At 44.7% G+C, this 12,231-nt stretch overlaps 2 protein-coding genes across 10 annotated transcripts in view; one reads left to right on the top strand and one right to left on the bottom strand.

The window, feature by feature from the left end:
* Positions 1–9,031, top strand: part of CCNQ (cyclin Q) — a 107,790-nt gene extending 98,759 nt beyond the window's left edge. Inside the window, exon 6 of the mRNA XM_075578395.1 lies at positions 8,844–9,031. Within this exon, the coding sequence (XP_075434510.1) occupies positions 8,844–8,870 (27 nt within the window). The 3' untranslated portion in view covers positions 8,871–9,031. The remainder of the gene's footprint in view (positions 1–8,843) is intronic.
* The window catches only part of ATP2B3 (ATPase plasma membrane Ca2+ transporting 3), a 115,259-nt gene that overhangs the window by 85,059 nt on the left and 17,969 nt on the right, over positions 1–12,231 (bottom strand). The window lies entirely within an intron of this gene.

Raw genomic sequence — 12,231 nt, forward strand, 5'->3', positions numbered from 1 at the left:
TATTGGGACGACAATTTTGGTTGTCCAGATAGAATCCTTTAATGATCATTATCATGCAGTGCTGAGACTTCATCGATCCTGGCTTTGAGTCAAATCTCTCTCACACAGTCTCCCGCTCTCTCTGTGTGTGTGTCTCTCTCTCTCTCTCTCTCTCTCTCTCTCTGTGTGTCTCTCTCTGTCTCTCTGTGTCTCTCTCTCTCTCTCTCTGTGTCTCTCTCTGTGTGTGTGTCTCTCTCAGTGTCTCCCTCTCTCTCTGTGTGTCTCTCTCTCTGTGTGTCTCTCTCTGTCTCTCTCTCTCTCACTGTCTCTCTCTCTGTCTCCCAGTCTCTCACACTCTCTCTCCCTCCACTGTTAGTTCTGCGACACACAAGCAGCACAAGTCAGTCTGTGAACGCCTACTCAGATTATTTGTATACTGTGCATCAGATCTGCTCTTTATTTACCACACACACACACACACACACACACACACACACACACACACAACGTAATAACAATATTTCACAAATGATTTCATGTTTGTAAATATTTACAAGTCCCGTCTATCCTGTATTAGTTGTTATTTACGGGCCGAATCGTTTCAGTAACTTGATAAACCATTCTGATCGGTGTGAATATTTTTATGACAATATATGAAAACAGTAAAATGCAGTGAAATACATTATAGGAAATCAGTACAACTTTACTACGGCTTAGTAACATTGACAAATATTGGCGGTTATGCATCAATGTTTTCTTGGTACAAATAAACGACACCCGACTTATCAAATAAATTTTTTTATTAAAGCTGCAGTCCAAGTTGCTGTTTTTTTTTAAATCTTATTTTTCCCCCTTAAATATGTACATCAATACAATCCACACAATGATAAGTAATTAGCCAAGTTGCTAATCAATCCGTTCTCCTGTGATTGATCGGCGAAGATTCGGTTCGGGGGTTCACTAAATGGCTGTCAGTGCAGCAGAAGAGGACCAAAGATGCAAAGTTCTGTGGGGAAGATCATGTGACCAGGCAGTCACTAGATACAATTGGTGCACTGCTAGAGAGAGGGCAGGGCTCAAAAAGGGGTGTGCCAGAGCCTGGTTCAGAAGAGGAAGAGGATGTGACTTTGTAAATGGTTGCTATAGAAACAAAAAAGTTTGTTACATTATTAATACATTAAAAATTTCAGTTTTTTATTTTTTAATGCTACAAGTATTTTCTCATAATACAGAACTGATTTATAATTTAAAAAAAAAACAGGATATAGCTTGGTGTGCAGCTTTAATACATGGAAGAGGGATCTCCGGCTTGTGATGGTGATCTGTTGGTGGGCCAAGGACCATGCACGGGAAAAGGGAGTTAAGAGATGTGACTTTGTAAATGGTTGCTATAGAAACAAGAAATGCTTGTTACATTACAATACATAAAAATGTGATTAGAGGTTCTTTTTTTTAAACGCTACAAGTATTTTCTCATAGTACAGAACTGACTTTTTTTTTATTTTAAACACACATGCAGGATATTTCTTGGTCTGATATTTTTTTTTTCTTTTTAATATCTGGTGCAAATGTTTGCCCTGGAAATGCACCAGTTTTTCCTTAATACGCAGACCGCATAATTACGAGTCTTCCTCAGGTTGGCATAAATTAGGTTATGCCTATTATTATTATTATTATTATTATCAATTTAATCATTAAACTCAAGTTATGTGTTCATATCCTATAAGATAGAAATACTCATTATCATATCCCATTTTAATTGAATCATTCAGCTTAAATGCTGCTCATGATTATTTAAAATGCTCCACTTATAAGTAATATATTCTACATTAGTACTGTACTACAGAGCCTAAAGAAGTCCCTTGCATTAATGGATGAAATCTGTCAGTATAACAATGGTATTCATTATCAAAATGAGAAGTATTACATGTTTTTTCTTCAGAGAACCCTACCCCCCAAACAGCAACGCTCGTTTAACCTTGAGATGGAGGGTGGTCTCCTTTCTCAGTATTTTGTTATTTTTGCCCAAGTCCAGGAGACCTCCAGCAACAAATTCTAGAACTCGCCGAAGTGAGTAAAAAGGTGGCCTCCATATGAATCTTAGCGAGACCAAGTGATGTTCAACAAACGTGTCAAGTCTGCAAAGACCAAATGGAATTAGGAGAGGAAGACTATGTCTACCTTGGGCGGCAAATAACAATGGCTGGGAGCCTTTTGAATGAAATCCATCGGAGAATGAAGATGAAATGGAGGCATATGGGAAAAAAAGACGACAATATTTCAAGGGGATCTTCCGCAGTGCCTCGAGAATGCCTGTGCTCAGGTATGGATGTGAAACTCGGACCCTAAATTCAGAAGCTTCTGGCAACGCAAAGAAGTATGGAGAGATGCACGCTGGGTATCACCTGAAGGGACAGGGAAAATAAGAAATGGGTGCGAAATCAAACACAAGTCTGTGATTTCATCGCAAGGGGTTAAAAATTAAAATGGCGGTTTGGTTGGACATATAGCAAGAAGAAATGACAGAGATGGAACTCCACTGGATTCCAAGAGAGATTAAAAGACCAAGACGACGACCAAAAGTGAGATGGGAGGATGGGATGAGAACTTGTGTGTGAGCGACGTGGAGAAGAGAGGCTGTAACCGCAGGACCTGGGAGATCATCGGGGGGCTTCCTCCAGCAGTGGGGAGACACGGGCTGGAGAGGATGGGATGAGAACTTGTGTGTGAGCGACGTGGAGAAGAGAGGCTGTAACCGCAGGACCTGGGAGATCATCGGGGGGCTTCCTCCAGCAGTGGGGAGACCAGGGCTGAAGATATATATATATATATATGCAACTGTTAGCAACTTGGTGCAACTAGAACAAATAAGGATGAATCTATAATAAATTAAACAAGTTACTCACATGAGAAAGGTCCTGGAATAGAACTGAAGTGTTGAGCATGTAGTTAATAAATAGATTTTGTTCAAGTAATATGTGAGCACCTGGTTTAATGTTATATATATATATAATTCTAATGAAGAGGACAGTAAACATAGCATAAATGATTGAGCTAGTTAAGTTATACGTTTGTTTTGCGTTTGTTACCTTCTTGTTTGCGCTGCCGCTGTGAGCAGTGTTATCTGTAAAATTCACACGAGGCGCGGCAAGAGAAGCACGCATAAACTAGGGAAATAATGATGGAGAAATAAGAAATGCCCCCGGAAAGAGGGGTGGGTGAAATGCCCCCGGAAAGAGGGGTGGGTGAAGTGCCCCCAGAAAGAGGGGTGGGTGAAATGCCCCTGGAAAGAGGGGTGGGTGAAATGCCCCCAGAAAGAGGGGTGGGTGAAATGCCCCTGGAAAGAGGGGTGGGTGAAATGCCCCCAGAAAGAGGGGTGGGTGAAATGCCCCCAGAAAGAGGGGTGGGTGAAATGCCCCTGGATAGAGGGGTGGGTGAAATGCCCCTGGATAGAGGGGTGGGTGAAATGCCCCCAGAAAGAGGGGTGGGTGAAATGCCCCCGGAAAGAGGGGTGGGTGAAATGCCCCCGGAAAGAGGGGTTGGTGAAGTGCTGATGCCTCTGGCTTTATTTCCAACCGGCAAATTGAGAATGACTCAACAATAGCCATTGTCATGTATTATTAATATACTGTAACTGATGTCAATGTATACAGCACTGTGCGCAGCAGAAGAATGCCGTTACAATGAATCCCTGCCCCCCCAAATAAAGTTTATTGCCTATTTAGTTTGGTGACGAGCCAGTTCCTGAACCCCCAGGCTGTCCGGTTTCCAGGCATGCACTTTACTTCTCCTTAAGCGTGGCCCGTCACACGGCTGTATAAGGGAATGTAGGTGCAGCGTGTCACCCACAGGAAGAGTTTGACACATCTAATGACCACGTATTTTCCACTTGAGAATCTCACATTTGCGCAACTGACAACGAATGTGTCATATTATCCCATGTGGGTAAGAGTACTACTATGGTTAGTGGGACATAGAAATGTACAGCTAATAAAATCCCTAGTCTTCTATACAAATCATCTTTAATGCCTAGGAATATAACCCAGGTAAACTGCTGATAAGGTAGATAACCTCTATGACAGGGCTCTGCAGGCCAAATCCACCCCACAAAGGGCGTGGATGTGGCCCGTGGTCTGTCGGCCCCTAGTAATTTCATAGCCGTGACTTTACGCCTCTATAATAGATGCTGTGTCTCACACTGAATTTTGCTTGTAATATAAAATAATGCGCATGTATACGGTACAGATGTTATAAATGCTTGCAGAAATGTTTAAATATAATCATGTTTAATGTATCACAAATGTAAATACAATAAGATGAGCGCCCTTCTGCGCCAAAATATTTTCTGATCCAGCACCTTTGAAAAACTTGTTGACGACCAGAACTTATATTTACTCGGTGATCCAAGAGGAATCGAAAAAGATCCCCATATCTGCCCAAAAAAATCAAAATACAGTAAAGCAGACAGATAGTCATCAAATAATGCTGGTTTTAATTGGTGTTAATACACCTGGGCTATATATCAGAGATCTGTCTGATAGGACTGAGCCACAAACTGCAGTATGTGGTCACAACAAAATGTTTAAAAACCATCAAAAAAATGTACATTTTATTAACCACATAGACTCACTAAGTGCAACATATACACACGCAGTGTCAATGGCTACACATCCCCGGTGGTGGGATACAAGAGGTATATTGAAACAATGTCAGTATACACATAGGTATAGGGAAACCATCTGTTTTGTAACTATATGAGAGTAATTGTCACAAAGCGCTTGGTTTGCATCAAGGTAAGCAGATAAATAATCTTATCAATCCAAATGTCAGTATCTATGTCTCAAATAGTGTAACATATCCCGGCATAGCGGTGATTAGCAGCATATTCCGTGCTCACGGAACCATAGAAGAGGTACCAGAACTTGGCAGAACTGCGGTCACACCCCCAAGAGAACACTCACGGAACTCACGTTCTGTGGGCCCACACAAGGACCCCAGCTATCCCAGCCTAGGCAAGGTCTTCCAATTTACCCAACAAAGTGCAGAGGCTCGGGCTGCAGTTTCCGGATTTCCATTATAAACATAAATGTGTAATAGCTTCCTGCCATTAACATCTATTAGGTTTTTCCATGTCATGGGCCTCTGACCGTGCTTGTCCATCAAGTGAGCCTATGACAACGAGGACGTTTGATGCAAGGGGAGAGATGGCAGGAGAGAGGAGCTCATTATTATTTTAGAGGCACCATCACTGCAGCTTTGAGTTCTGACTGTGTCTGCTCTCTGCCGCCGCCACCACAATGCCGGCTTACTCCCAGCTCAGCATTCTCCAAAGGAACCCATCTCAGGACCCAGGACGCTCCAGCTGTCCCATCTCTGCCTATATGAGCCTGCGTGAGAGCAGTGGACAAGGCCCAGCACATCTGCAGCCTTCCTGGAAGTAGATTCTTATAATGCGCAGCCTGTTGTGTGCTTCAATGGATCCACAGCATCCAATCAACGTCTTCTGTAATAAAAACAACCTACTTGTATAAATAAGGTGTTAGATCACAGCAGTATAATGAAGCCCCTGGGATGTCCTTGTGCTATGCAGGACACTATGTTGGTTTCTTGTACCGTGTTACCATATACTGTATTTATATGTAGTGTTATATACTTTGACTTTGACAACGTCATCAATTACCTCTTTATCTTCCTAGTGAACACTTTCAGAAGTAGCATAGAGGTCCACAGAAAATGCAGGGCAGGCTTTCAAAGTTATTTAGCTGCTAATTTAAAGTAAACAAGAAATGTGTATCAATGTTTTTATCTATTCAATAAAGAATAGTACTATATACCCCCACACATTATTTTTAATACTTTTTCATAAAAGTGAAACGATTAGTGTGTATAATAATAATAATAATAATAGCGTGTTCTTGTATAGCGCTGCTAGTTTTACGTAGCACTTTACAGACACATTTTGCAGGCACAGGTCCCTGCCCCGTGGAGCTTACAAGCTATGTTTTTGGTGCCTGAGGCACAGGGAGATAATATGACTTGCCCAAGGTCACAAGGAGCCGGCAGCAGGAATTGAACTAGGTTCCATTCAACCCCCAAACTCCGTGCCAGTCAGTGTCTTTACTCACTGAGCCGCTCCTTGTCCCAGGTTCCCCTGCTTCACACTCAGTGCCAGTCAGTGTCTTTACTCACTGAGCCGCTCCTTGTCCCAGGTTCCCCTGCTTCACACTCAGTGCCAGTCAGTGTCTTTACTCACTGAGCCGCTCCTTCTCCCAGGTTCCCCAGCTTCACACTCAGTGCCAGTCAGTGTCGTTACTCACTGAGCCGCTCCCTCTCCCAGGTTCCCCTGCCTCACACTCAGTGCCAGTCAGTGTCTGTACTCACTGAGCCGCTCCTTCTCCCAGGCTCCCCTGCTTCACACTCAGTGCCAGTCAGTGTCTTTACTCACTGAGCCGCTCCTTCTCCCAGGTTCCCCTGCTTCACACTCAGTGCCAGTCAGTGTCTTTACTCACTGAGCCGCTCCTTCTCCCAGGTTCCCCCGCTTCACACTCAGTGCCAGTCAGTGTCTTTACTCACTGAGCCGCTCATTCTCCCAGGTTCCCCCGCTTCACACTCAGTGCCAGTCAGTGTCTTTACTCACTGAGCCGCTCCTTCTCCCAGGTTCCCCTGCTTCACACTCAGTGCCAGTCAGTGTCGTTACTCACTGAGCTGCTCCTTCTCCCAGGTTCCCCCGCTTCACACTCAGTGCCAGTCAGTATCTTTACTCACTGAGTCGCTCCTTCTCCCAGGCTCCCCTGCTTCACACTCAGTGCCAGTCAGTGTCTTTACTCACTGAGCCGCTCCTTCTCCCAGGTTCCCCTGCTTCACACTCAGTGCCAGTCAGTGTCTTTACTCACTGAGCCGCTCCTTCTCCCAGGTTCCCCTGCTTCCCACTCAGTGCCAGTCAGTATCTTTAATCACTGAGCCGCTCCTTCTCCCAGGTTCCCCTCCTTCCAACTCAGTGCCAGTCAGTATCTTTACTCACTGAGTCGCTCCTTCTCCCAGGCTCCCCTGCTTCACACTCAGTGCCAGTCAGTGTCTTTACTCACTGAGCCGCTCCGTCTCCCAGGCTCCCCTGCTTCACACTCAGTGCCAGTCAGTGTCTGTACTCACTGAGCCGCTCCTTCTCCCAGGTTCCCCTGCTTCATACTCAGTGCCAGTCAGTGTCTTAACTCACTGAGCCGCTCCTTCTCCCAGGTTCCCCTGCTTCACACTCAGTACCAATCAGTGTCTTTACTCACTGAGCCGCTCCTTCTCCCAGGCTCCCCTGCTTCACACTCAGTGCCAGTCAGTATCTTTACTCACTGAGTCGCTCCTTCTCCCAGGTTCCCCTGCTTCACACTCAGTGCCAGTCAGTGTCTTTACTCACTGAGCCGCTCCTTCTCCCAGGTTCCCCTGCTTCACACTCAGTGCCAGTCAGTGTCGTTACTCACTGAGCCGCTCCTTCTCCCAGGTTCCCCTACTTCACACTCAGTGCCAGTCAGTGTCTTTACTCACTGAGCCGCTCCTTCTCCCTGATGCACACCGTTGCCTAAAAGTGTTGTGTTGATCGATACCTATGTTGCATGTATGTGGTTGCTGCTTCTCTTCTTCCTTCAATGGTTTCTGGGTTTGTATGTAGCGCTTAAAACTCTTAAGCATTACAAAGTAGTTATCCATTGTGGCTTTGTATCTTCTGTGCAGTAATCCAAAGGCAGCCATCTTTGATCTATCTCTTGAGACTAGGGTCCAGATTCACAAAGCTCCGTTATTTACTTAACAAGGTTATAATTTAAGTTAATGTCTCATTAAGTGCTAATAGTTCTCTCTGAAGCTCACCGACAGTGTTAAGTGCTTTTCAGCCGTAACGGCCCTTGCATTAGTATAACTTGTTTAAGTACAGTCCCAAGCACTATATATTTCCCCCCAAACAACATACAGAGAGACACCTTTGCTCAAAAAGAAGCCCACCTTAGATACCTGGGAGATATGCAAAGTATAATTAAATTACTCACATCCCCTAAATGATTTCCATAAGACCTTTACTGCCAAGCTTAAGTGTCAGGCCCTATAGGGTCTGAACCAACCTCTGCTATACAGGCAGCAGCTCAAGCCTTGCGCTCGGATGATGGCTAGCTCCCCTTCCGCAGCATACTTCAGATCTCTGCGGCCCACACCTGTGGCTAATCATAGCCACACTCTCCTGGCTTCCTTTCACAGCCGACCCCGTCCACCCCCTGGTTGCCAGTTCAATGTGCCTTGGGCACAAAAAGCAGCCCACCTGTGACACCTGGGAGATATGCTAATAGGATATGCAAAGTATGGGAACGAAGCCAGGGAGGGTGTCCACCGTGGGACAGGGAACCTATCCGGAGGCTGTGGGGTTCTGATCCGGTTGGGCCCAAAACTAGGGGCCGTAGGCTTATCAGTATAGGTCTTACGGAAGAATTTAGGAGGTGTGGGAGTGTGAGTCATTTAAATATACTTTGCATATCCCATTAGCATATCTTCCCAGTATTTAAGGTGTGCTCCTTTTTGAGCAAAGGTGTTTCTCCATATGTTATTTGGGGGGAAGTTTGAGGGGAGGAGCTACCAACAGGGGGGGGGGGATTCCCAGGACCCGGCCCAACTCCTGCATCCGTCTGCCGGGCCCCCCCTGCAGACGCCAGGCCTTGGCTCTCCCCAGCTTCTGCGGGCCTCCTGTATCTCTCTCCCTCCCCCCCTCTCCTTTGCTGGTGTGTGCCAGATCTGTCTCTAGAAGTATCACAGAGTATCACAGAGTATCACAGAGGCTGTAGTGTATTGTAATTCCTACTAATATTCGCATTCTTTCTCCTCCTCTTCCTCAGGGCTGTTATACTAAACACACCGTGTGAAATAAAGGGGGAAGTGTACAGATTGGTGCTGTTGCAAGAGAAGCAAAAGTAATGTTATTATTGATGTCTTTGAATGTTTCAGCCTCTCAGATGCGGCCTGTGTTTAAATATCACAAATAAAGAAGTCTGACTCCAGTGGAGGATGCAGCCTGCCAGTTTAACCGTCCTATTTTAAGTATTTATACTTCGAAGTGGTATTATTATCTGGTTGCCAGCCCCCCTAAACACCCACGGTATTCATTAGTCTGGCACATTCTCACACTACAATATGTATCCGACGGCGAATGTATCTCTCTTCTCACACAAGCAGCTCACCAATGGCCAGAGTCACTAAGCCAGTGTTTAACAGGGGTTCCTATTTTTTAGGTCATTTGAAAATTGTTCAACATACAGATGAATTTACAATGCATCTGATCTCAGACGCACTATTAGAGAGGGTTGGGGTTCCTTGCAATGCATCTGATCTCAGACGCGCTATTAGATAGGGTTGGGGTTCCTTACAATGCATCTGATCTCAGACACGCTATTAGAGAGGGTTGGGTGCCTTACAATGCATCTGATCTCAGACACGCTATTCGAGAGGGTTGGGGTTCCTTACAATGCATCTGATCTCAGACGTGCTATGAGAGAGGGTTGGGGTTCCACAGAATTTCACAATATAGTTATAGGGTTCCTTAAACAGAAAAAGGTTGAAAACCACAACACTAAGCAGAGCTGAGCCTTGCAGCCCATGCAAGTGAATGGTCCATAAAGGTATAGTGACCTTGTGCTAACATAGATCCGTGCAAGTGGAGTACCCTATTAAAGGTCCTTTACATCCACTGGAGACATATATATCTATTGTTGGCACTTGATTTCTCTATTGGCCCTTGTAAGGGAGTGAAGAGGTTAACTCCCTTTGCAAGCAGCAGGAGACTGAACTAGGTATCGGGATTCCTGCAGGTGATGAGTAAAACTCTTGATTGAACAGGGGATAAAAGGCAGGAAGTAGCTGCTTTTCAGTGTACTGGTTGGTGACTCTGTGAGAGGATCACAGATAACAGAGGTTCCGCCTGCCAGGATCCAGGCTTGTTGACAATAGGATTTTGCCTGGCAACAGTGGGGAACCAAAAGCCCCACAAAGCAGAGAAGCCTGCATGGATAAGACAAAAGATGTACTGGGAACAGCAGAACGTCACCACCTGCATCTTAAAGTGCCTGGAGAAATCGGAGATGCCGGACCAGAACACACAGATAAGACTTTCTATATTGTTCCCTGGTCTTGGTACTATTGCCTTTATATGTTTGGGGCTGGTAACCAGCTTAGCTGGCGCCCCAGTTAGAGAGAGCCATCTAATATTTAGTTGTTTGTGTGAAGAATAAAACCACTTATTATTATGGTTTACCCAAAAAAGCATGTGTGGCCTCATCTCTGACTTTGCCTACAGGCCGCTCCATCACTCCTCTACACATACAGCTGAACCCTGTTATAACGCGGTCCTCGGGGCCACAGAATGAGACCGTGTTATAACCGGGATTGTGCTATAAAATGTTACCACGCGAGGACTTACCGGCATCTGCAGCTCTCGCTGTGTCCACGCGCGCGGCACTTACGTAGACGTTCGAGCACGGAGGAGGGTCAAGACACACACACCCCTACATCATGTTTTTTTTATTTTAAACATTCAATGCTTTATTGCTAACGAACACATACCCCTACACCATGTGGGAGTTGAACATGAATACATTTGATATAATACACATGCAGGAATCGAACCCAGGACCTTTCATATGCTAGTACCAGTTCCCTACCTCCTATGCCACAGGATTGGTGTGATCAATTATAAATTTATTAAATTATTTTAATTATAATGTATAAATTAATTTATTTTATAAATTATTATATAAAATAATCCATTTATAAATTACACCATATACAGGAATCAAACCCAGGACCTTTAATATGCTAGTACCAATTCTCTACCTGCAAGCTTGTGTGATGTCACAGACTCTAAAAACAAACTTAACATAATAGTACACAGTGCAGTCTACTGCACTGTGCTGTAGAATAGATGTTAAGTATATTTATAGGCTCTGTTTTATCTCACCAATCCTGTGGTGTAGCAGGTTGGGCATTAGTACTAGCATATGAAAGGAACTGGGTTTCGATTCCTGTACATGTATTATATCAAATGTATTCATGTTCAATTCCCACATGGTGTAGGGGTGTATGTGTCTGTTAGCAATAAAGTATTGAATGTTTACAAAAAAAAAAAAAAAAAATTAAATCAGGAGCCACGCTCAGACCGTGTTATATGCGGATCCGCGTTGTAGCGGATCGCGCTGTAACGGGGTTGAGCTGTATATAGAAGATCAGGAAGACAGTGGACTTTTATCATTTCTATTCCATCACTACACACTATGTGTAGATCACCACCACACGTTCAAATTCATAACCCATTTTAAATAATTATCATTAAAATTTAAGTATTAACTTTTTCATTGCTCATTTCACTGGTGCCATGACCTATGGACGTTTGAATGCTTCCCTACCAGGGATCTCTTTCTCCTTGGTTGCCTTAAATCCTTATCCCAATTTAGCAACACGCCCTCAACATACAACGGTTCGTATATAAGCTGAGCGAGGGTTCCCCTTTCCCTTACCCCCCACCCCCCCGTGTATAGACCAATAGTGATTACAGCTCAGCACTGCTTCCCAAACATGGCGCCATGTCCAAAACACAGGGGGGCTCAACGCCGGTCCTCAAGCTCCCCCAAACAGGTCAGGTTTTCAGGATATCCCAGTTTCAGCACAGGTGGCTGTCTGATTGAGCCACCTGTGCTGAAACTGGGATATCCTAAAAACCTGACCTGTTTGGGGGGGTTTGAGGACCGGCGTTTAGAACCCCTGCTCTAACACATGATCCTAAGATGGGAAGGTGGCCAAATTGCCCCCCATTTTTTTTCCCCATGACAATTTTTGCATAACACGGCAATCCAGGCCTAAAATTCGCCAGGCAATCAAAGCCAAGGTGAAAGGTCACCTGGCCATTTCCATCCAATTCTGGCAACATTGGTAACATTCTGGCATAAGTTTGCTAATTTTCGAGCAATATAAACGTCTGCAAAAATTTCACAAACCCCCCCCCCCCAAATGTATGCAAATTTGTGAAAAAAGAAATGGCGGAGGAATTCTCCCGTTTCTAGTTGGGGCTAATTAACAAAGTCTAACGCAATAAGCCTAATGTTCCTTGATAAGTGCAGTTATTTTATGCAACAGTTTGCAGACGGGAGACTTGGCGCTCTCAGTGTAAAAATGTGTGCTCCGTAAACCAATATTGCAAAGCCGCCACGTCGGTTTCAAGGAGACGGTGCCGATGCG

This window comes from Ascaphus truei, chromosome 21 (genome assembly GCF_040206685.1).
Source record: "Ascaphus truei isolate aAscTru1 chromosome 21, aAscTru1.hap1, whole genome shotgun sequence".
NCBI classification, from domain to species: domain Eukaryota; kingdom Metazoa; phylum Chordata; class Amphibia; order Anura; family Ascaphidae; genus Ascaphus; species Ascaphus truei.